We start from the raw sequence: 26,250 nt of genomic DNA on the forward strand, positions 1-26,250 counted from the left end.
ACCCTAGAACTAGAGCCAAGCATTATTTGGGACAACGGCAGTGACAACTATCAGAGGCCTGCTGCACAAGAATAGCTGTGGACTCACAGAAGATCCCCGATAGTTGTCAGGGGAGCAGTGAACTGGAAGGAGACTGAAATTCTCTTTAGCTACTAGGATCAGCTTTTATTACCTCTTGGATAAGTTCTCTTTCCCCCTAATAGAAGACATCCTTTAAATTATGGCAAACACCAGTAGGAGTCGTTTATTTTAGACATTTATTTCACATACAAGTTTTCAAGAAGACATCTAAGCGAACATTGATACAAAACAATGAATAGACATACATTTATACTCGGAATGCATTCAGACAGAGGCAAAGGCTTAAAGGTACACAAGTCACTCAGACACCGCCTGCCCTTGGGGCTTCCCCAGTTCCCTCACAGTTGAGTCTTGTCTGTCACGGGGAACCGGAGCTCACAAAATAGGCTTTCCTCACCACAGCTACCTGCCATTGGCTGCCAAGGCGCCTCAGGGGCTGCCTGCTGTTGAACATGGGTGATTTGTCCTGTCTCCTTACTAAGCGAGCTCCTGGACCGCTCACAGCACCCCTCTTCCTAAGTACAAAATGGGTTCCGTATGGCTCGGATGCTGCATGTAGTGGTGAGTTGTTAAGTTCTGTTTTTCTAAGTTTTGAGTTTTCCAGCAGCCAGAACAAAGAGAGAAAAGCAGTAAGTTATAAAAAATCACAGTGTTTGTAAAGTAACTTTTTTTTTTTTGCTTAGGATCAGATCTTTCCCTGGTACAAAAATCTAGAAAAAACCTTTTCCTGTGGATCTTCATAAAGGGAATGTTATGTGATATACGAGACATTAATCAGAGTGTGGTTATTGTTTTTGACTTTCATGTTCCAGCTGAAAAAAGATAAAAATACAAGTAGCCTTGGTCTAAGATGGTGGGTAGGATTTCTATTTCTTCAGAACAGAGAGAAAGTTCATTAAGTTAATTTAATACTCGTCCAAACAGCCCATTTACAATTAGGAATACAGGTAGGGGAACCCAAATTTCACCTCAGCTTGATCCCAGAGGTACGAGACAACAGAATCAGTTTGTTCCACTGGAGACAGAATGGGTCTTGATCCTTTCCTGCCATTGGGGAAGGTTGAGAGACAGAGGTACACAATACGATTTTATGCAATTTAGTTCCTTTGCAAGTGAAGGTGATTTTCTCATGACTGTTAGTGACCTTTTGTAATTGACATGAATCTAACTGGCATTACTTCTTGCTATGATACTTTCTCTATAATATTGCAAGTTCCTTGAGTACAGACACCAGGCCTTTTTTCGTTCTCATATCCCTCACTGTGCCTAGAACATAGCCTCACACATATAGTGCTTAATAAATATTTATAAATAAATCATCTACTTTCCTGAATCATGCTTTATATAATTATTAATCCTGCGTCCATATTACTAAGTGGTCATTTCTACTAATGTGCATCTTCTCTAGAGTTGGAATTCCAGAATATTTACACAATATAAGCACACGGCCACTGGCACCACACACATCTTACTGTGCTAGGCACGCTACCAGCAGAAACTCCACCTACAAATAGAAGACTATAATTCAGATAACACAGAGGAAATCAACCTACTGAGACGTGAATCATCATAACATTTCTAACAAATGTCAATCAGAAACATTTATCAATGTTTACCTGAGTCATCTGCCTTCCACTAGGCCACACCCTATCTACTGGCATCATAAGTTGGGTTGCTCTCTCCACTGCCTACCCTCCTTGGTACTTTGTTGAACAAGTTTCAAAAGATTCAAACATACTCAAAGGAAAAATATTATCTCCAGATGTTTTCAAATAAGAGAGCATTTGACAAAGGAAAGCAGAGATAAGATCAAAAGAAGAATCTACATACAGCCCTGACTCTGGTTATCTTTCCATTAACCTTACGACTTCTCCCTCCCCAAGCAAAGCCACCCTAGATATCTACATATTAAGGGTATAAATGTCACTGGCCTCATCCTGAAGCAGTCAGCCTTGGATGACCAAATTCCTAGGTTTCATCTGAAATGTTCATAAATGAGTTAACTATCTCCCTATCTGAACTCTTCCTTCAATACTTATTGGGCTAGTGCTAGGGGGGTATCAAAAAGATTTTTCAAACAGGTAAATGAGGAAAACAAAAATGGTGTTCTGGATTGGAAATTTCTGTAAATATTTCCACTTTCACTCAGTGAGCTGCAGAGTTGTATAAATTACTCAGGGCTCTACAGTGAGGTTTATGATCCTCTGAAGAGGGACTAGAAGCCTCAGAAAGAGCCTGGTATATTTAATAAACAGACCTGGAGGTGTTGGTCTGGACTGAGGTGACTATCTGATCTAAAGCAGGCCTACAGAGTCCAACTGGTCTTAGAAATATTAAATGTTTCCAGTCTCTACCTCACTTCTTCCCTACCCCCTTAAAGTTTTAGAAAACTATTATTATATAATATTATATTGAAGTGTGGGGTTGGGAGGCATAAAATATGCCAGCATACTAGTCATGTTCTAAATAAGAACCAGAGAAGTTATAGGGTAGAACGAGAACGTGTCTGAAATTCTACTTTATTTTAATGAGACACACCATGAGTATGAATCCTATTCAATCTGAGGAGGGCACGGTAGTTCAGAAGAGCCAGACAAGAGCACCCGGAACAATTAAGAGGTAAGTGTAGGACTTAACGAGAAACAGTAAAAGGAAGTGGATTACTTATAGGTTGGAGAAGCAGCAGCCGAGGGGGTTTCAGTCCTCAGGTACAGAAAAGGTTAGCATACAAAGGACGATGGGGGATTCAATGTATCTCACCTCTATGGAGGGCAAGGCATTAGTAACGTGACTTCAATGACAATACAGGGATTTGACTCTAGCTATTTGGATCAACTTCTTTACACAAAAAAGGTACACTGCAACAGACCTCTGAAGGAAGCTATAAAATCTTCAATCTCCTTTTGTGAGTATCTTCAAAACCAAGATGGATTTGATGTGGTTCTGATCAGACTCCTGAAAGTTCTACCCAAACATGAAACTCGGTGATCAAGTTCAATCTAGGATCTCATGTGGTAGAGAGTGAAAAAAAATTTCAGCATTTTTTTATCTCCTTGAAAACAACTCTTGCCTACACTGAAGGATCTTGAATGTTGCTGGACTTAGTAATCTGACAGCAGCGGCCTCAACATACTGAAGAGAATTTCATTCTGAACTCAGACACTATTATCTTCTCCACTTTATTAAAGAAGTTGAGACACATAGAAGGAATAGACTGATCAAGTTAGAGGAAGAGGTGAGAACAGGGTCCAAGTCTTTAGTTTATTATATTCTCAAGTTATCTTGGGAATTACACTTTATAGCTAAGAAAAGACTGCTTCCAAGAGTGAGATTAGGGTAAAATGGCTAAAGGGACATTTAGGAAGAGAAGAGATCATCATCAAAAAGTTTTCCTGAATTCATCAGTCTTCCCCTTATGTGGGTTCTCCGGGGAATATATCAAGGGAGGAGGTGGCAGAAACTTTTCTCTCGTATGGACTTCCCGATGTTTGGTGAGAACAGAACTCTTACTGAAACGTTTGCCACACAGGGCACATCCGTAGGGCTTCTCTCCAGTGTGTATTCTCCGATGTTCTCGAAGTCTTGTACAGTTATTGAAACTCTTTTCACAATCTAGACATTTGTAAGGATTCTCGCCAGTGTGGACTCTCCGGTGGGCACTGAAATGAGAACTGTTGGTAAAGCTTTTCCCACACTCTCCACACTGATAGGGCTTCTCTCCAGTGTGGGTTCTCTGGTGTATAATAAGACTTGAGCTCTGACTAAAGCATTTTCCACACTCTCCACATCTGTAGGGCTTCTCCCCTGTGTGGATTCTCTGGTGGGCACCAAAGTTTGAGGAGTCATTAAAGCTTTTCCCACAGTCAAGACATTTAAAAGGTTTTTCTCCTGTGTGGATTCTTTGGTGTCTGATTAGGCTCCTGCTTCTACCAAAGCCCTTCCCACAGACACCACACTTATAAGGATTTTCCTTCTGATGGGTCATCCGGCACATAAGACGAGCACTCTTTCCAAAGCTTTCTCCGTATTTGAGAAGCCTATAGGGTCTCTTCCCCATGAAAGGCCTCTGATGTACTACAACTTTCCCTAAATCTCTAGGCTGAGACATCAGCTTTCCCTGTCTGATTCCTTGAAGGCTTTCCCATTGTCTTCCTGAGATGCATTCCCTTTTATGATATTTACCCGGATCAGTATTCTGGGAAACTACCCTTTTAGACTTTTCTATTAACACCCTATGCTGCTCCGTGTCTTTATATATTACCTGTGTCGCATCCTCCTTGATACTACCTCCAATTTCAAAACCTGAAAAAAAAAGACCATAAAAATTTCAGACCAGGCCCGTATTAACATAAAAAACATGGTCTACAAGGTTTCATATGTTAGGATCCCTGTATACCTCACCAGCCTTGGGTCCTGTTACTCTTCCCTGATTCATCATGCCCTATTTTCATTCAGTTCCGTGAACAGCCTATAATACCCAGCATGCAGTAGGCCTTTGGAAATGTTTTCTGAATTGAATTATAATCCAAGCCATTATTCCCGACGCATACCCTGATTAACATGGGAGCAACTTAGCTTACCCCCCTGAAGTTCTACTCCAATTCATCCTGCTTTCAAATTTCATATCTATACTAAAATACACTATACTACACAGATGGTTAGAGTATATTCTAGAGATCAAGTCCAAGTTTTTCAATGGACTTCTAAATTCATCAATATCTAATCATATCCTACCCAAGAGTCTTTTTTTCTTCTCCTCAAAAGTTCCTGTCACTTTGCTTTTCTGGCTGTCTCACACAAAAACCATACTAATTCAAATATTAATTCTCACTGTTCCCCAAACTGGAATTATCTTCTCATTCCTTCATCTACATCCCACATTTACTACAAGGTACATCTTGGATTGCAGCTTTTCCAAGAAGTTTTCTGGACAGAGAGTATAATACGGTGAAGAGACACAGGCTTCAGAGTCAGACAGCTCTGTTCTGATTCCATCCTGGTCACTTATTAACTGTGGTTTTGTATTAACTTTTTATTATGGAAAATTCAAACACACAGAAAAGTAGAGAATAGTATGTACAACGAACTTCCATGAATCATTTACCCAGCTGTAACAAGATCTGCTCATGGTCAATCTTGTTTCATTTCCATTCCCACACACTTCCTGCTCCCTCCACCCAGATTATTTTGAAGCAAATTCCAGATGTCATTTTTTCCAATCCATAAATATTTCAGAAGCTGTGTAACTTAGGCCCAATCCAGGTTTGTTTGATTCCCAAGCCTTGTTCTTAATCATTTTTCTATACTGCCTTGTTTCTACTTGCCAGTTTCAACATGACTTTCCTTCCACACACTGAGTTGAAACTGCTGCTCAGTCCCAAGTGGGGCCGCTGTGGCACAGGCTGGGGAGAAGAGGACGGCCATCAATCAATCCATTAACTTACAAGCCCTAACAATGCCATCTTTCATTTAACAGTAGTTCTTTTGAAATGTTCTGATTGGGTCCAACACTGTTCTGGGATTTAGAGGAAGTCACAGCCTAGGAGTTGGTTCAGACAGAGCCTGATAATTTGATGACAGGTCTGGAGCTCATCTTAAAAAACAAGATTCACAAGAGATGGTAGCAAAGGACTTTGTTTCCAGACCTATCAAACCAGGGTTTCGTAGGACTTAACAGTTTCAGCCTTCGTACTACAAGTTCCCATATAAATACTATCAGCAAGCCTATACATGAACTTCCTTCTCTAACATTTGTTTTGAATAAGTTCAGAGTGCTGGAAGAAAAATATAACAGGTAGTCTAGAAAGAGAAGATGAGCTCAGATTAAGGATGGTGGTGGAATCTTCATACAAGTGTGATGGAGAAAACCACTCTGGAGATTTTTACAATAGTCTAGGCAAGAGACGGAGAAAGACTGAACTAGGGTAGTGGTTGTGGTAACTAAAAGTGCCATCTGCCTGGATGTAAATAATGAGAGAGAAGACATCAAAAATATCTCTAAGTTAGTCTGGATGACCTCTGGGAGGACACAGGGAAGAGCCCTGCTGTGGGAAGGAAGTTTTGAAAATTTTAAGTCTGGGCTGCTGGTGAGATGCCCATGGTGGCATCCAGCAGTCAGTGGGAAATACGTAGGTGGAGCTCAGAACCAGAATAAAGTCTCCCTCTCATTTTGTCTCTGCCTATCCTTTTTCTTATGGACATCACACATAATTGAGATATTATCTGTTTTGAGCTTATTGACAACACTTCCTTTATCTGAGTTTTGTTTTCACATATAATTCCAACTTCTTCTTCCCCACAGTATTTCCAAGGGATATAAAACATTGCCTGACCCATAGAGACAAAAATCGAGTGCTCCTTGAATAGAAGCACCATGAGAACAGGGACTTTTTTTTTTTTTTTTTTTTGGTGAGGAAGATTGGCCCTGATCTAACATCTGTTGCCAATCTTCCTCTTTTTGCTTAAGGAATATTAGCCCTGAGCTAACATCTGTGCCAATCTTCCCCTATTTTGTATGTGGGATGCTGCCACAGCATGGCTTGATGAGCAGTGTGAAGGTGTGCATCTGGGAACTGAACCCACAAACTCCAGGCCACCAAAGCGGAGCATGCGAACTTACCCACTACATCACCAGGTTGGCCCCCAGGGACGTTTTTTAAATTCACTGCTATATCCCTTGTTCCTCAAACAGCAAAGGACACTCAATTATTTGTTTAATGAATAAATATTCATAAGTGATGTGCCATAGCTACTGTTTTTTCAGCAAATCACACTTCTTCATCTTTTAGACTACAACTTTTTCATGATCCTTACCACTTGGGCTTTGCAGCAGATCTGGAGGTCCCTGGAATTCTGGCTCTTGTAAAATTTCCTCCTCACTCATTCTCTCACTGCCAGAGTCTTCTAATATTGCCTCCTGTGAGGTCTCCTCAGGTTCCCAGTCTGTAGGTTCCTGGGGTTCAATCTCAATATCCTCTCTTTCTTGCCTTGAGGGTAACAGGACTTCTTCTGGGGTGTTGGTGGAAGGGGCAGATGCCCGGAAGTTAATCAGGGCATCCATCTCCTTGTAGAACGCGCAGGACTCTAGCACGTGACCATTTTTCACTTTGCGGTAACTCTTCTGAAGGCTTTTGAACTTGGTCCGGCACTGCTCTGGTGTCCGCAGGAAGCCACACTCTCGCAGTTGTTCAGCCACAGCCCCATACAACTTGCTCTTCCGATGACAGGCTTGAAGTGCTTCATAAAACCGAGTCTCACGGAGGATATCAAGAAAAGTCTTGGTTTCCTCGTAGCCCCAGTGCACTCCTGCCATTCAAGGATAAAATTCAAAGATATAAGAATAGTATATATTTTCTTATATACAACATATAAAGGGTAAAAGAAAACAAATCCCATTCACAGTAGCAACAGAAACTATGATATGTCTGAGAATAAGCTTTGAAAGAAATGAGAAGGTCTGTATAGAAAAATCTATATTTTATTGAAAACCATAAAAGAACTAGAAAAAATGGAGACACACTATGTTTCTGGATATGAAGACTCAAGTTGTATAGATATCAATTCTCAAATGAATCTAGAAAGTCAAAATCCCAATAGCATTTTTTAAATGAAATTGATAAACTGATCTCAAAATTTACTTGGTAGAGTAAAAATGCAGTCCCCCAAATCTTCCATTGCTATGGTGAATAACTAAGGATTCAGCTGTCTTTTCAAAATGGTTAAGAATAACAGCCTAGGACACCCAATAGGAACTTCCCCTACAAAGTTCCTATCGCTTCTTTAACCAGTCTTCCTTAAAGACCAGAACTATGTCCAGAGTGGTCTTTGATGTCCCTGAGTCTTCTCCCTTGAGAGACGAAATGATCTGCAAGACAAGTAGATTTTCTGCTTTTATAGCAGAATAAATCTATTCAGTTTGTTAAACACGCTTTTTCTGTGTTTTGTAATCTGTAGTAGGAAAAAGTCATTTCTATCCTCCATCTCACTGGGTAGTCTCTCCCAGTCCTGTCACTGGATTTTCATATTTGAGACCCCCCCCAAAGAACCCCATCCTCATGCCTATGGATTTCCAGACTGGTGAATACCTGTATATGCATAACGCATCTTCCCATCTTTTCCCCGAGATGTTTCTTTTGAATAGGTATAATCATGAGTATACTTCCAGCTCTCCCAGTCCGGTTTATTTTTCCATTCTTTCTAAGAACTTATCATCTTTTCACAGAGTGAAGTAGAGAAACATTACTAATAACAGTGATACCAGGCAACGTTTTACTGCATTTTAGCATTTGCAGACTGCCTTCATCTTTATTGTCTCATTTAACACTAACAACAATCCTGGCCTTCTTAGTCATATTTTACAGATGACAAAATTGAAGCTCAAAGTACTTACATGATGCATCTATTGTCACAAGTTATTAACTGGCAGTTTAGTTCTGCATGCCCCAGTCCCCAAATTTCAATACCAGCTTTCTTGTGCATGATATATCTTTTTCTATTCTTTTAATTTCACTGTCTTTGTGTTCTTATATTTAAGATATATCTCTTGTAAGCAACAGATAGTTTTTTTTTTTAAATGTCTGACAGTCTTAGTCTTTTAAGCTTGCAACTAATGACATATTTGGATTTACATCTACTATCTTACTGCTTTTTTCCGACTTGACTCATCTAGTTTGAGTTCCTTTTTCTTTCCTTTCTTGTATTTTAGAATTCCACTTTTTTCACTCTTTTAACTTTAGTTACACATTCTTTTACGGGTTATCCTAGATAGTATAATAATGTATTCCTGATTTATCACAATCTAATATAACTGACTGCTTTACATCAATTCTCAAATAGTGTCAGTTCCTTAGAACACTTTGACTCCACTGATCTTCCTTCCACATGCCCCAAATACTCGAAGTCCATGCTGTGCTCTAACCACGGCCAGTCGGTGCTGGTAATCAGACTGCACGGGGGCAGCAACAAACACCTGAGAGTACATTCAGTGATCTGGCCAATCACAGTGATACGTGGCACGGTGTGCCTGACAGCACTCCCCAGGTCTGGTCACTCCTGGACTACTCATCTTTCCATAAGACTACACCATCCATTTTCATACCAGAAAAAAGAGCACAATTCTTACCACTCAGGTTTTGAAACAAGACAGGGGCACCACGAATCTCAGACTTCCGGATAAATTCAACGCCCATTTCACCACCATCAGATTCTTCTGCTGCTTCTTCCTCCTCCACCAAACTGATCTGTTCTTTAGCACTGAGACCAATTCTCTTTAGTCTGGGGAGAGATATAATGTCCCTTGTCTTATCAGTGGATGAAGCATAGGCTGCAGGGTTCAACAAAGCGTCCATGTCCTCAAAGAAGGCACAGGGTTCTAGCACGTGGCCATTTCTCACTTTTCGATAGCTCTTCTGGAGACTTTTGAACTTGGTCCGACACTGTTCTGGTGTTCGGAGGAAGCCACATTCTCGTAACCATTCAGCTACAGCACCATATACCTGGCTATTTCGGGGACAAGCCTGAAGAGTTTCATAAAAGCGAGACTCTTTGAGAATTGCAAGAAAAGTCTTAGTTTCCTCATAGCTCCAATGCACGCCTGCTATTTTTTCATCTTCTAAACCCCACTGTTGCTGCTCTCTCCACGTTTTCCCTGCATTCCTTACAGGGATCTGAATAGCATGAACTGACTTTTCCTTGACATAGTTGTTTCGTAGAATATTCCTTTTATTAGAGGAATGTAGACCTATGGTCCATGGCTCCTTTCTTTGCTCCAACTGGGCTATCTTGTTAGATGTAGACACTGTACTTCCTACAGTAAGAAAAACATATTTCATGCTAGACACAGAGGTCATTACTACATGCCCCAATCTTCTGCTGTAGCGTGCTCTCCTGGACCGCTTGTTCACACCTATTTTTTAAAGGTCTTGTCTAATTCACTTCTCTTCTAGAGCCTTCCTCAACCATGACAGTGCTCATTATGGTTATTCTTACGTGAGTTCTTTGGCATAATCATCTACTAATTTACACTATCCTTTTACTTCTCACGTACGTATCACCTCTTTCCCAAGCTAGTTCTTAAAGGAAAAGCTTAAAGAGTAAGAAACATATTTTATTAAGTTTGATTCCCTCTCAGTATCTAACATTGTGTTAGGTTCAGAGTATGCTCCTAACCAGTATCTGTTACTTATAAAATAAAGTGTGCTTATATCTGCTCCCCACCTCCCCCTACCCCCACCCCAACACACACACATATATACACACTGGGGCTATGAGAGACGAGAAGTCAAAAATTTTTGGATAGATCTGCCAAGGTTAACGGGAAACAGATATAAGAATAGGGAAGCAAATTGAGAGTCTGTTACCTTTCGATACTGTAGAGATCAACATGTCTTAAATTTGAATCCTAGCTCCACCACTTACTAAATCTCTTTGAACCTCAGTTTTCTGGGGAATAACATCATCTATTCAAAGAAGTGCTGGGAATATTAAATAAATGATCTGCAAAGTGTCCAATGCCCAGTCGGTATATAATAAAATTCAGTTTTTTTCTCTAGACAACACACACAGAAGCTTCATGGAATTCTAGAGCAGCAGCATCAAATCAAATTATTCCTGAAAGAACCCTGGGGATGGAGACTTGCTCTTTATTTCTACATGACAGAAATAAGTGTAGAGACAATGAAAGCTCAATTATCAATGTAAACGAGTGAGGCAGCTGGAGTGAGAACAGTTGCAGTTCACATGAGCTCCTTTATTCAGTGGTGGATGATCGCTGCTTACGTAAGAAGGTAGGCCCATGGTGCCTGATGTTTGATTTTTCAAGAGATACTGGAAATCCAGATTTACAAACTAATTTTAAATCAAAACCCTATGCAAGGCCAAAATATGTGTGTAGACTAGATTCAGCCCATGAGCCGTCAATTTACAATCTATGATAAAAGACTGGGTCAGGCGTCTCTGGGCCTGGGTCTTTCCATACATAATTACACATGAAGGGGCTGGGCTATATATGAATTCTCAAAGTAAGGTCCCTATCCTACTCGTGGCAGATTTTACTAAGGACTCTAATTCAGCATTTTATTAGGTCTGGATGCTATGTGATGCCAGGCAACGCTGGGACACATCTATCATATACACAACCAGGCAGACGGCTAGGATGCCTGCTGTTTTGGGATGAGCGCTGTGGTGCTAGTGTGTCATCAGTGTCCTCTTAAGTTGGTCATTCTTTTCAACTGCTTTTTTTGCTTTCTAATTATAAACAATGGTTGGTTTATCTTTATTCATTTAGTGTGACATGGCCCATTTTATAATCTCTATACTTTAGCATCTACACATAGCATCATTGTCCAAGAGAACTGTCTGTGATGATGGAAATGTTCTATAACTGTGCTGTCCAATACAGCTACTGAATACGTTAAACATGGCTACCATCATTGAGGCACTCAATTTTTACCTTTAATTAATTTTATAAATTTAAACTTAAATAGTCATGTGTGGTTAGCGGCTACCCTACTGGACAGAACAGGTCTACAGTATCTATAGTGTGTACTAGTGCACTTTTTAGGCCTATAATTTTATTCATAACTAGTCTCTGACTTGTAGTTCACATATGAAAGAATCGTACTACTCCTACTGCTAAAGCAGATGACATAATCCTTCAAAACTTTGCTTATATATAGAAAACCCTAAAGAATCCATCAGAAAACTATTAGAAAAAATCAACAACTACAGCTAAGTTGCAGGCTACAAAATCAACTTACAAAAATCAGTTGCATTTCTATACTCTAATAACAAACTAACAGAAAGAGAACTCAAGAATACAATCCCATTTACAATCGCAACAAAAAGAATAAAATATCTAGGAATAAATTAAACCAAGGAGGTGAAAGAACTACACAATGAAAACTATAAGTCATTATTGCAAGAAATTGATGATGATATAAAGAAATGGAAAGATATTCCATGCACATGGATTGGAAGAACAAACATAGTTAAAATGTCCATACTACCTAAAGCCATCTACAGATTCAATGCAATCCTAATCAGAATCCCAACGACATTCTTCACGGAAATAGAACAAATAATCCTAAAATTCACATAGGGCAACGAAAGACCCCAAATAGCTAAAGCAATCCTGAGAAAAGAGAACAAAGCTGGAGGCATCACAACCCCTGACTTCAAAATATACTACAAAGCTATAGTAATCAAAATAGCATGGTATTGCTGGAAATGAAAAATTCACTAGAGGGACTCAAAAGCAGAGTAGAGGATACAGAAGAACAGATCTGTGAGCTGGACGAAAGGCTAGAATAAATTACCCAAGCTGAACAGGTAAAAGAGAAAAGAATTAAAAAGAGTGAGGACAGTCTAAGGGACCTCCGGGACAACATCAAGCACGCTAACATCCATGTTATAGGTATCCCAGAAGGAGAAGAGCGAGACAAAGGGGCAGAGAATCTACTTCAAGAAATAATAGATGAAAACTTCCCTAACCTAAGGAAGCAAACAGACATCCAGGTACAGGAAGCACAGAGAGCCCCAAACAAGATAAACCCAAAGAGGCCCACACCAAGACACATCATAATTAAAATGTCCAGAATTAAAGATAAAGAGAGAATCCTAAAAGCCGCAAGAGAAAGTCAAGTTACATACAAAGGAAACCCCATAAGGCTATCAGCTGACTTCTCAGCAGAAACCTTACAGGCTAGAAGAGAATGGCATGATATATTTAAAGTGCTAAAAGGAAAAAACTTACAGCCAAGAATACTCTACTCAGCAAGGTTATCATTCAAAATAGAAGGAGAGATCAAAAATTTCCCAGACAAGCAAAAATTAAAGGAGTTTGTCACCAAGAAACCAGTGCTACAAGAAATGTTAAAGGGACTGATTTAAGGGGAAAAGAGAAGACCACAAATAGGAAAAATTATCTATTTCCATGATAAGAGGGTAATGGATACAAATGCACAAAAAAGAGGTTAGATATGATATCACAAACATAAAAGGAGGGAGGAGGGGAGTTAAAGAGTAGAGCTTTCAGACAGAGGTCAAACTAAAGAGACCATCAATTCTGTATAGAAGAAGAAGGGAATAGAGAAGGACTACTAAAACACTGAGAAAAACAAAAGTTAAAAAATGGCAGTAAGTACATACTTATCAATAGCTACTTTAAATGTCAATGGACCAAATCCTCCAATTAAAAGGCACAGGGTGGCTGATTGGATAAAAAAACAAGACCCATATATATGCTGCATACAAGAGACACACTTCAGACCTAAAGACACTCACAAACTGAAAGTGAAGGGATGGAAAAAGATACTCCATGCAAACGGCAATGAAAAGAAAGCTGGGGTAGCAGTACTCATATCAGACAAAATAGACTTTAAAACAAAAACTGTAAAAAGAGACAAAGAAGGGCATTACATAATGATCAAGGGAACAATCCAACAAGAGGATATAACAACTGTAAATATCTATGCACCCAATGTAGGTGCACTTAAATATATAAAGCAATTATTAACAGACATAAAAACAGAAATAGACAGTAACACAATAATAGTAGGGGACTTTAACACTCCACTTACACCAATGGATAGATCATCCAAACAGAAGATTAATAAGGAAACACTGGCCTTAAATAATACACTAGAACAGATGGACCTAGCAGATATATACAGAGCATTCCATCCAAAAGCTGAAGAATACACGTTCTTTTCAAATGCACATGGAACATTCTCCAGGATTGATCACATATTAGGCCAAAAAACAAGTCTCCATAAATTTAAGAAGATTGAAGTAATACCAAGCATCTTTTCTGACCACAATGGTATGAAACTAGAAATCAACTATAGGAAGAAAATCAGAAAAGCCACAAATACGTGGAGATTCAACAAAATGCTACTGAACAACGACTGGGTCAATGAAGAAATCAAAGAAGAAATCAAAAAATACCTGGAGACAAATGAAAATGAAAATACGACATGCCAGAATTTATGGGATACAACAAAAGCGGTTCTAAGAGGAAAGTTTATAGCAATACAGGCCTATCTCAACAAATAAGAAAAATCTCAAATAAACAATCTAACAATGCACCTAAAGGAATTGGAAAAAGAAGAACAAACAAAGCCCAAAATCAGTAGAAGAAGGGAAATAATAAAAATCAGAGCAGAAATAAACGAAATAGAGACCAAAAAAACAATAGAAAAAATTAATAAAACCAAGAGCTGGTTCTTTGAAAAGATCAACAAAATTGACAAACCTTTAGCTAGACTCACCAAGAAAAAAAGAGAGAAGGCTCAAATAAGTAAAATCAGAAATGAAAGAGGAGAAATTACAACAGACACCTCAGAAATACAAAACATTATAAGAGAATACTATGAAAAGCTATATGCCAACCAATTTGACAATCTGGAAGAAATGGATAAATTGTTAGAATCATACAACCTTCTAAAACTGGATCAAGAAGAAGTAGAGAATTTGAATAAACCAATCACCAGTAAGGAGATGGAAACCGTAATAAAAAACCTCCCCAAAAATAAAAGTCCAGGACCAGACGGCTTCCCTGGTGAATTCTACCAAACATTCAAAGAAGACTTAATACCTATCCTTCTCAAACTCTTCTAAAAAATTGAGGAGGGGGGGAAGCTCCCTAACTCATTCTATGAAGCCGACATTACCCTGATACCAAAACCAGACAAGGACAACACAAAAAAAGAAAATTACAGGCTGATATCACTGATGAACATCGATGCAAAAATCCTCAACAAAATAATAGCAAATCACATACAACAATACGTTAAAAAGATCATACACCATGATCAAGTGGGATTTATTCCAGGTATGCAGGGATGGTTTAACATTCGCAAATCAATCAACGTGATACACCACATTAATAAAATGAATAATAAAAATCACATGATCATCTCAATAGATGCAGAGAAAGCATTTGACAAGATACAGCATCCATTTATGATAAAAACTCTGAATAAAATGGGTATAGAAGGAAAGTACCTCAACATAATAAAGACCATATATGAGAAACCCACAGCTAATATCATCGTCAATGGTGAAAAACTGAAAGCCATCCCTCTAAGAACAGGAACCAGACAAGGATGCCCACTGTCACCACTCCTATTTAACATAGTACTGGAAGTCCTAGCCAGAGCAATCAGGCAAGAGAAAGAAATAAAATGGATCCAAACTGGAAAGGAAGAAGTGAAACTGTCACTATTTGCAGATGACATGATTTTATATATAGAAAACCCTAAAGAATCCACCAGAAAACTTTTAAAAGTAATAAATGAATATGGTAAAGTTGCAGGATACAAAATCAACATACAAAAATCAGTTGCATTTCTATACAGTAACAACGAAGTAGCAGAAAGAGAAGTTAAGAATACCATCCCATTTACAATTGCAACAAAAAGAATAAAATACCTAGGAATAAACTTAACCAAAGAGGTGAAAGAGCTGTACACCGAAAACTATAAAACATTGCTGAAAGAAATTGAAGAAGACACAAAGAAATGGAAAGATATTCCATGCTCTTGGCTTGGAAGAATTAACATAGTTAAGATGTCCATACTTCCTAAAGCCATCTATAGATTCAATGCAATCCCTATCAAAGTTCCAACAACATTTTTCACAGAAATAGAACAAAGAATCCTAAAATTTATTTGGAACAACAAAAGACCCCGAATAAGTAAAGGAATCCTGAGAAAAAAGAACAAAGCTGGAGGTATCACACTCCCTGATTTCAAAATATACTACAAAGCTATAGTAACCAAAACAGCATGGTACTGGCACAAAAACAGACACACAGATGAATGGAATAGAATCGAAAGCCCAGAAATAAACCCACACATCTATGGACAGCTCATCTTTGACAAAGGAGCCAAGAACATACAATGGACAAAAGAAAGGCTCTTCAACAAATGGTGTTGGGAAAATTGGACAGCCACATGCAAAAAAATGAAAGTAGACCCTTACCTTACACCATACACAAAAATTAACCCCAAATGAATTAAAGACTTGAATGTAAGACCTGAAACTATGAAACTTCTAGAAGAAAACATAGGCAGTACGCTCTTCGACATCAGTCTTAGCAACAGATTTTCAAGCACCATGTCTGATCGGGCAAGAGAAACAACAGAAACAATAAACAAATGGGACTACATCAAGCTAAAAAGCTTCTGCACAGCAAAGGAAACCATCAACAAAACAAAAAGACATCCTAACAATTGGGAGAAGATATTTGCAAACCATACATCTGATAAGGGCTTAATCTCCAAAATATACAGAGAACTGATGCATCTCAACAACAAAAAAACAACCCAATCAAAAAATGGGCAAAAGACCTGAACAGACATTTCTCCAAAGAAGATATACAGATGACCAACAGACACGTGAAAAGATGTTCAAAATCATTAACTATCAGGGAAATGCAAATCAAAACTACAATGAGCTATCACCTCACGCCGGTCACAATGGCTATAATTAACAAGACAGGAAACAACATGTGTTGGAGAGGTTGTGGAGAGAAGGGAACTCTCATACACTGCTGGTGGGAGTGCAAACTGGTGCAGCCACTATGGAAAACAGTATGGAGATTCCTCAAAAAATCAAGGATAGGACTACCATATGATCCTGCTATTCCACTGCTGGGTATTTATCCAAAGAACTTGAAAACACCAATGCATAAAGATACATGCACCCCTGTGTTCATTGCAGCGTTATTCACAATAGCCAAGACTTGGAAGCAACCTAAGTGCCCATCAAGGGACGAATGGATAAAGAAGATGTGGTATATATATACAATGGAATACTACTCAGCCATAAGAAACGATGAAATCCAGCCATTTGTGACAACATGGATGGACATTGAGGGTATTATGCAAAGTGAAATAAGTCAGAGGGAGAAGGTCAAATACCGTATGATTTCATTAAGTAGTAGATAATAACAACAATAAACAAACACATAGAGACAGAGATTGGATTGGTGGTTACCAGAGGGGAAGGGGGGAGGGAAGAGGGCGAAAGGGATAATTAGGCACATGTGTGTGGTGATGGGTTGTAATTAGTATTTGGGTGGTGAACATGATGTAATCTATGCAGAAATAGAAGTATAATGATGTACACCTGAAATGTATACAATGTTATAAACCAACGTTACTGCAATAAACAAAAAATTAAAAAAAAAAAAAAAGCATGGTTTTGGTACAAAAACAGACACACAGATCAATGGAACAGAATTGAAAGCCCAGAAATAAAACCACAAATATACGGACAGCTAATCTTCAACAAAGGCGCTAAGAATATACAAAGGAGAAAGGAAAGTCTCTTCAACAAATGGTGCTGGGAAAACTGGACAGCCACATGCAAAAGAATGAAGGTAGACCATTATCTTTTGCCATACACAAAAACCAACTCAAAATGGATTGAAAACTTGAAGGTAAGATGTGAAACCATAAAACTCCTAGAAGAAAACATAGGCAGTACACTCTTTGACGTTGGTCTTAGAAGGATCTTTTTGAACACCATATCTACTTGGGCAAGGGAAACAAAAGAAAAAATAAACAAATGGGACTTCATCAGATTAAAGAGCTTCTGCAAGGCAAAGGAAACCGTGAACAAAATGAAAAGACAACCCACCAACTGGGAGAAAATATTTGCAACTCATATATCCAATAAGAGGTTAATCTCCAAAATATATAAAGAACTCATACAACTCAATAACAAAAAAACAAACAACCTGATCGAAAAATGCGTAGAGGATATGAAGAGACATTTTTCCAAAGAAGATATAAGGATGGCCAACAGGCACACGAAAAGATGTTCAACATCACTAATCATCAGAGAAATGCAAATCAAAACTACAATGAGATATCACCATACACTTGTTAGAATGGCTATAATTACCAAGACAAAAAATAACAAATGGAGAGGATGTGGAGAAAAGTGAACGTTCAAACACTGCTGGTGGGAATGCAAACTGGTACAGCCACTACGGAAAGCAATATGGAGATTCCTCAAATAATTAAAATCGAAATACCATACGACCCAGCTATTCCACCAGTGGGTATTTATCCAAAGAACTTGAAATCAACAATTCAAAGAGACTTATGCACCCCTATGTTCATTGCAGCATTATTCACAACAGCCAAGATGCAGAAGCAATCCAAGTGTCCATCGACTGATGAATGGATAAAGAAGATGTGGTGTGTATATATATACACACAATGAAATACTCCTCAGCCATAAAAAAAGACAAAATCATCCCATTTGCAACAACATGGATGGAATTGAGGGTATTATGTTAAGTGAAATAAGCCAGACAGAGAAAGACAAACACTGTATGATTTCACTTATATATGGAAGATAAACAAATACATGGACAAAGAGAACAGATAAGTGGTTACCAGAGGGGAAGGGGGTTGGGGAATGGGCATAAGGGGTAAAGGGGCACATAAATATGGTGACTGACAAATAATAATGTATAACTGAAATTTCACAATGTTATAAACTATTACGACATGAATAAAAAAATGTGCTTATAAAGTTACACGTCAGTGGTTATGTGTGCTTGTAAATTTGTGCTATTTAAATAATTTACAACATACACTATCAAAGTTATTGTATTGAAATTACTTTTTTTCTTCCATTTATAAGATTTCCATCCATCCAACACATAGTTGCTGGGTACCCACCCATATGTCAGGCTCTGTTCAAAGTGTTGGGGTTACTACAGTTTAACAAAAGCAATTCCTAAAAAGATCTTGTGACTTTATGTAGCTTTTAGTTTAGTGGATGAGTGTAAGTTTATATTTAAATAGTATAAATATGGCAGTCATATATAATGCCTCTCCAGTGTTTCAATCACTAAATTATAAGAAAATATACATATATATATCAAACTAGAAGAAAGGAATGAGTGAGGTAAGAGAATGTGGATAAGTGATTACTAGGTTTGGTATACTAGACCACAGAAATGATTAGACAACCCATAGAGGTCCTTTAAGAGGTAACATTTATAACTATTTTATCATCAGCAGAAATGAATATATTAGAAATCCCCAAATCTTTTATTTGAAAAGGGAAAGAATACTTACCCAGGGAGACCATGTTCCCAACATTCTCCTTCCTAATATCCCAGTAGAGGTCTCTGTGAGCAGGAATCTGATGCACACTCTTTTTGTAGGGAAAACCTCTCGTCATGTGGACATCTTTCACTGGTCCCTGTAATAACACTAACAGCAATGACTACCAAGATAACCACATGGGTCTTTGAAGGATGAACGATCATGGATGAAGCATAGACATAGAATTAAAATCAAGGAACCAAGTGTATGTTATGGGCCAAATGAGGCAGGAGATACTATAAAGAATCATAAGAGAGATGATCCAGCAAGGAGTCCCATTACTCAGAAGGCTGAGTTCAGTCTTTTCTGGAAAAGGAACAATGGGAAGAAGTCTCTTGGAGGGAGTATACAAGTTTGAGGATAGTGAAGGTGCAGGAAATCTTTGTGACTGAACACCCTAGGAAGGAAGGCCAGAGAGAACAATTACAACTTACCTGGGACCCAACAGGAAGACATGTGGTTGTTACTTCCTGATCTATAGTATTCCATTCATCAGCAGGGGCAGGAACCGAGGGAGAAGGCCGAGCTACAAGAAGAGCAAGAAACAATTTAGTGTTCTGGGAACTGGCCCTTTAATTCATGCTGCTTCTCCTTTTAAGAAATGAACATGTATAAAAAACCAACAAATATAAATTGATCATTTTCTCATTGAGTTCAGAACAATGCCCCAAATCACGGTACCCTAAAGCAGGGCTCACAAACGCAAATGCTTGCAGGGAGTGAGCAGGTAAAGCACAGCATGAAAGGGGCCAGGTAAGGCCTGTGGGGAACTGGAGAGCACATGTCTCACTGAAAGAGCACAGCCAGTGCCCAGCTCCAGCTGATGCTGCACTGTGAGACTATGCCCCTGCTATACCCAGAGCTCCTAAGTTTTTCAAGAGAAGCTAGAAATCTGGATTTTTATGTAAAATATCAAAAGATTTTAAACCTTGAGAACTAAAAAAAAAAAAACAAATAAAACTCTAAAACCAAAAACTCTTTGTAGGTGAAACAAAACAAGTGTAGCCTGACGTGAGTTACCAGTCTGTGATCTCCAGTGTAAGTTAATTCCCTGTGAGTGAATACTATCCTAAAGAAGTTAGCATACACAGATACACAGTACCGGACACTACAGGCAAATACACGCCTTGAAAGATGGAAGGAAGATATATAAATTTATATACAGCACAATCTGTGGTCTAACTTCCACTCTAGAACTCACTATCTAGGGAAAACTTCAAGAATAAATATTACTGTGACCAAGAACTCAAAAGCTTGCTCCACTACTTTCTACAGAAGCAAATCGAATCACTTCCTTGGAAACATATTATTCCCTGAGGCACATATGGCTGAAATCACAGGTCTTCCTTTAGAATGAATTCATCTTTCTGTGATATCTATACCTCAAATTTTCTGTCTTCCACACCCCAGTAAGTACCTCAACAGAACAAACTTTTCCACTTAAGGAACTCCTTATCACTCCAGGACGGCAAAACCCAAAAATACCATGAATTTATCGGACTAAGCTTATCAGTTAAAGTAACTGAGAGCATCCAATTCTTGTGAACAAGGAAACTTTGATGCTGATGAACACACACTGAATAATTCAGAAACCATTAATATTTGCAATGTATTCTATCATAATATGAACTTGAGGAGGGATAAGGAGGTGGGGTATGGTAGTAGTGAATCTTGCCTCTTGGTGAGGGGTTATGTAAGTCAGACAGATTTGAAGTTTAAAAATAACTGTGCCATTATGGAAGAAAGGAAACTAACGTTTATTGAGCGCTATAATGCACTGGCCCTTTTACATTGCCTCATTTAATCTACACTAACAACCTTATTTTCCTTTTACAGATGAGAAAATGGAAAGTTTGAGAAGTTACATAACCTGACCAAGGCCACACAGATAATGAACGGCAGAGCTAGGTTTCAAACCCAGGCTGTCCGCCTCTAAAGGTTAATCTCCTAACCTCTATGCATTAATGCTCCTTTTCATATCACTTGCCCAAGACCACATAGAGAGGGGGCAAAGACAGGGTAGAAACCCAGGCCTTTTTACTGTAGATTCAGGATCTTTCTATTCCTCTCTTTAAACCCAACACCAGACTGCAGGGGATGGAGAGATCACACAGGACTGGGAAGGACAGGGGATTCATTTCCTTGCTTTTGACTTGATTCATTAATGCCGAGGGTAGCTTTGAACACCAATGGTCCTTTCTCTATGAAGTCTTACTGTTTATCCCCCTCATATGCAACTTCTGTGATGCCTTACCTGTGATCTTGAGTTTTTGAAAATAAAAGTCTTATGTTCCTTTCCAAACAGGTTTTTCAAGTTGTTTATAGTCAGCCAAGAACACATACACATACATACATGGCAGGACTAAAAAACACAACCCAATAACGCTACAAGACTTCAAGGCCAGCTTGGGCAATCTAAGTTTTCCCAGATTCCATCTTTTAAGATCTTATTTATTTATTTTTTTGTGAGGAAGATCGACTCTGAGCTAACATCCATTGCCAACCTTCCTCTTTTTTTTTTTTTTTTTTTGCTGAGGAAGATTAGCCCTGAGCTAACATCTGTGCCCATCTTCCTCTATTTTGTATAGGGGACGCCACCACAGCACGGCCTGATGAGTGGTGCGTGGGTCCATGCCTGGGATCCGAACCTGCGAACCCTGGGCTGCTGAAGCAGAGCATGCAAACTTAACCACTATGCCACCAGGCTGGCCCCAAGATCCCTTTTATTTACGTCACATAGTCCCAACTCTTGAAGCCAACAAAGTCTTTCTCCCCAAATAGTTAATTTATTATTAATATGTATGGCGGTAACCCTACTCTGAGCAAGTCAGTGTTAGGGCTACAAAATAAACCTGCCATGGTGTCTGCACTGGGCATGCTCTGAGTTCTTCTCCTTACCATTCCTGGGTAAGGGTCGATGCTCTCTCTTTTGGTTCAGTTGCTCCTGGTGTCCTGAGTGGAGGCTTCTAGCTTCCTCTTGAGACACCACTCTGGGCTGGGTCTCCACCTGCTCTGGCTGAAAGTCTGCTACCTCCCATGCTGCTCCGAGTGGGGCTTGCTTCTCTGAATGCACAGGACTGTTAACCTGGGAAATAAACTCAATGCCATAATGGAAAGAGGGAGGAAAAGAGGGCCAGATCAGGGCCAAGTTCCCCCAAGAAAGATATCAAAGAAGGAAAGAAGATGTGAAAAGGAATAAAAATTTCACTCCATTCCCAGTGGAGTCTCTGAGGGTGTTGGGTTAATAGTACTGTCCAGAAATCTGGACATAAGGGAACAAGAGAGTGCTCTTTACTAATATACCTGGAATAAAATCTGTCAAGAGTGAGATACAGAGCCGCCGTTATTAGAATAGTCATTATTTGAGTCATCACAAGTATTAGCTTCACAAAGAACTAAAAGTTATCCGAATACAAATAAATTCACTAGTAAACTGGAAACTTACAAAATTAATCTCCACATCTAGTGTCTATCCCTGACCAACACAGCAACCTGCTGATAGTCAAATTCTGTGCAAATAAATGCAAATTCTGTGCCAGGTGAAACTGCAAATCTTGCAGGATTTCATGAGGTTAATGAAAGGGCTGTTGAAAAACAACTAGAAGAGCACGCAAAGCCACCGACAAATGAAGATCAGCAGTTAAACTGGAGAAGAGTGACAAGGATGATGGCTTTGAGGGCACTTCGGAAGACACGATTGTAATATTAAAGGATTAGAGAGGGCTCTGGGATAACTGACCAGGTCCTTTCTTTTGGGGGGGGGGGGCAGAATCGCCCTCTTTAGGATCAAGCTGCAGAAGTCAAACCCTGTGAACTACAATTATTGTTTTCTCATAATTTGGGGGGGGAACATTATGCCAACCATTTAAAACAAATACTTAGGTGCATAACGTTTCATTTCATTTGCAAGATAATATTTCAACCAAAGCTTTTCTTTTTCTATTTAAAAGAAATTCTGATCCCTTTTAAGTGGATTCACTTTAAAGGTCTTTCATTAGTACCATTTATCTTTCCATAATGAACACTTTCCACAATGCATCCCTGCCTCTATGCCTTTCCCACCCTCTTCTTGCTAACTATGAAAATTTGGAAAACCGTCTCTCACCTGCTGTCTCAGTCTTCCAGTCTCTTTCTCCAAATGTATTACCAGGGCCACCGCCTCTTCTCCACTTTCCGGACACTGCTTCTGTGCCCACGCCTGAATCTTCTGGGGTAAAATGGTGAGAAACTGCTCGATCACCAGCAGCTCAAGGATCTGCTCCTTGGAACGCATTTCTGGCTTCAGCCACCGGCAGCAAAGTTCCCAGAGTTTACTGAAAGCTTCATGGGGTCCGGTCACATCCGTATAACAGAACTGCCTGAAGCATCTGCGAAAGGTCTCAGACTCAGAGCTATCCGATCCTTCCAGAATGGGCTCCGATGCCCACTCGGGGGCCTTTTCCACCTTCATTATTAGGCATCCCTCAACCTCCAGGGGCGCGTCGATGTGAGGGTCCAGGGATGCAGCCATGCTCCAACCCAGGGCTCAACCTCACGTCTAGCTCAAAGTAGACTCAAACAGACCAAACCTCCGAGAGCCACCTGCTTAACAGTTGTGGAAGTGCGGGAAGGTAGACAGGAAAAACGGCAGTGTCAGGAGAACAGGGTACTCCAGGCTGATTAATCTAATCTATCCTAGGCCCTTGAACAGGTGCCTGTGTACCAAGGTCCCCAAACTCGGCCTCTTCTCCAAACAAGAAGTGTCTCCGCGATGTGGTTTTCCAGGGTGCATCTCTTTTAGCGCAATGTCGGAAACAGCAAGGGGGAAAATCCCGTGGACTGAGCGAAGGATGGGCGGGGGTGGACAACCGGCCGGGAGGGGGTGTGTCAGATACCCTCGGGTCGGGCTCCCGCGAGGCGAGGCCTCGAGTGGGTGGGGCCGGAAGTGCAGACCCCGCCCGGTGCCGGGTTCCAGACTCGAGGCCGGCGGCGCGCCCGGGCCGCCGCGCGTGGCCGATGAGGGCCGGCGGTCTTCGGGGCCAGCGCCGGGCTCTTCCGGGTCCCAGGAAGGCGGCAATAAACCTCCGCACGCCGAGGAAAAGCCGCGACGCGGTTCCACCCCTGAGGGGAGAGAAGACGCGGGGACGAAGCAGGGCCTCTCACGGAGCACTGCCGGTTTCTCGCGCGCGGCCGCGGACTGCGCGGGGGGCGCTGGGAGCCGCGGCCACGCATGCGCCGCCCGCAACGGCGCGCCGCGGGGTGGAAGGGAAGCTTTCTAGCCGGCGAGGGCCTGGGAGGAGGGGGTTGTGTCGTGGACTCTCGCGAGAGCGCGCAGCGCAGTGACTTGCAGCTGTGGGACTGTAGGAATGACGAGGAGCGGAGAGGATGTTCCCCGAGGGGGAGGGACGCAGCGAGACCCGAGTAGACATTTTGCCGGAGACAGTGGAACAGTATGAGAAAGGGCAGTGGGAGTCGTCCTCAGCCTGGGGAATCTGGGAGGCGGGGAGACCTCTCTGAGGTGGAGGAGCACTACTGGGGACGCGGCGCAGAGCCCTTTCTTCCGCGGAAGTTGGGGCGGGGAGCGGGGACTCCTTTGCCTGGCGGAGGGACTCAGTCGCGTGCTGGCGGGCATTCTGCAGGCGGCGACCTTCGGCGGGACTCGCTTCTCTGGCAGAGGGACAGGGAGATGGCGCTGATCTTTCCCCTGCGGGAGCACCTGTGAATGGCCCCATCCGTTCCCCGAGAGGCAGAACCCGCCTCTTCGCTTTGCGGGTTCTTACTGCCCCGGGCTCTGGGGCCGTTGGTGCGGCTAAGCGTCACCGGAGGGGATCTCTGGCCCGGAGTCCACCGACCGGGCCCCAGCTGCCTCCCTCCTGGTGGTGCCGGGAGGAGCTGTCCACGTCTGCCAGCCGCTGGGCAACCCCAGAACTACTTCGCCCGCCCGCGCATCCGTCCGTCCCTTTGTTGATGAGGTGCCAGGCAGTGTTTTAGGCACTTGGCTACGTCAGTGGGCAAAACAAAAATTCGTGCTCTACGGGGGTGGATGGCCTATTTGAAAACAAAGCTTAGTGAGTTTTTTTCCTCGGGGAAAGTCTTAGTTTAAACTTGACGTGCAAATTCTAGCAGTCCAGAGGCTAGGCTGTGTTTAATACCTGTTTCCATAGCAGGCGTTAGGTGAGGGAGAGTCAGAGAGAATCTGCTGGACTCCTAGGGTATGCCAGGGGTTGTCTTTACACAGCGTACTTTTCTATCTTTCGTTTCTTTTTTCTCTTTAATGTTTTCTGATCACCTATGTTACGCCAGGCATGGTGATAGGTGATGAGCAAAAACAGGGTCCACTGCTGAGCTTTTAGTCTGGTGGGAGAGGCAGGCATTAATCAAATAACCCACAGACTAATGTACAGTTGTAACTGCGCGGGTACTACCAAGAAGAGGAACATGGAGCTGAGAATCGATGTGTATTAGAGGGTTTTGACCTAGTCAGGGGGTCTGGGAGGGTTTCTTTGAAGAAATAAAGCTAGGAGTGTGATCCAAAGGAGGAGTAAGAGCTGATTAGGCAAAGTTTAGTCCTCACAGAAATCCCATAAAGCAGATGGGAATACCTCGACTCTAAAGGACATTGAGATCTCAGTGAGATGATGTAACTGCCCAATGTTATTTCAAATTAAGTGGCAACCCAGGGTTCAGATTCAACTAAGAATAGTCTTTTATATGTCCCTTGGGCTATTTGGTGGCTTTAGGAGAGGCAAGTGTCACAAGCAGCTCAGGGACATCAGAGAGCAGGGATCACAAACTCCAAAGCCTGCAGGGCTCAGGTAGATAACATAAATGAGGGAAGTATGAGACAAGAGGGAATGGTGGGGACTGCAGCAAACTGGAGGCCACATTTTCTGTCTAAATGAAACAGCCAGGTAAAATTACCACTCTTAAATAATTGGCAAATACATTTATCTGTCTCCCACACTAGTCCTGCTCAATGAAGCAGGACTTTTTTTTTTTTTTAACGATGTGTGCCAGTGGTTACCTCAGTGACACACACACAGTAGGCACTCAGCCTCAT

The 26,250-nt window shown here is 40.9% G+C and overlaps 1 protein-coding gene across 2 annotated transcripts; it reads right to left on the bottom strand.

The window, feature by feature from the left end:
• Positions 1 to 240: 240 nt before the first annotated feature.
• ZKSCAN2 (zinc finger with KRAB and SCAN domains 2) lies at positions 241 to 24,400 on the bottom strand. Of its 2 annotated transcripts, none has more exons than XM_004439351.3 (7): positions 23,317 to 24,400; positions 22,110 to 22,296; positions 19,646 to 19,737; positions 19,182 to 19,308; positions 9,203 to 9,886; positions 6,895 to 7,386; positions 241 to 4,383 (listed from the first exon to the last, which is right to left on the bottom strand). In XM_004439351.3, the coding sequence occupies exons 1-7, from the start codon at positions 23,719 to 23,721 to the stop codon at positions 3,461 to 3,463; spliced, it is 2,910 nt and encodes a 969-aa protein (XP_004439408.1). In that variant the 5' UTR covers positions 23,722 to 24,400; the 3' UTR covers positions 241 to 3,460. The 2 variants fall into 2 exon arrangements, with proteins under 2 accessions (XP_004439408.1, XP_087273294.1); XM_087417168.1 differs by having other exon boundaries at positions 22,110 to 22,308.
• Positions 24,401 to 26,250: the final 1,850 nt, after the last annotated feature.

Source organism: Ceratotherium simum, chromosome 26, assembly GCF_057802395.1.
Source record: "Ceratotherium simum simum isolate JZ-2026a chromosome 26, ASM5780239v1, whole genome shotgun sequence".
In the NCBI taxonomy this organism is placed as follows: domain Eukaryota; kingdom Metazoa; phylum Chordata; class Mammalia; order Perissodactyla; family Rhinocerotidae; genus Ceratotherium; species Ceratotherium simum.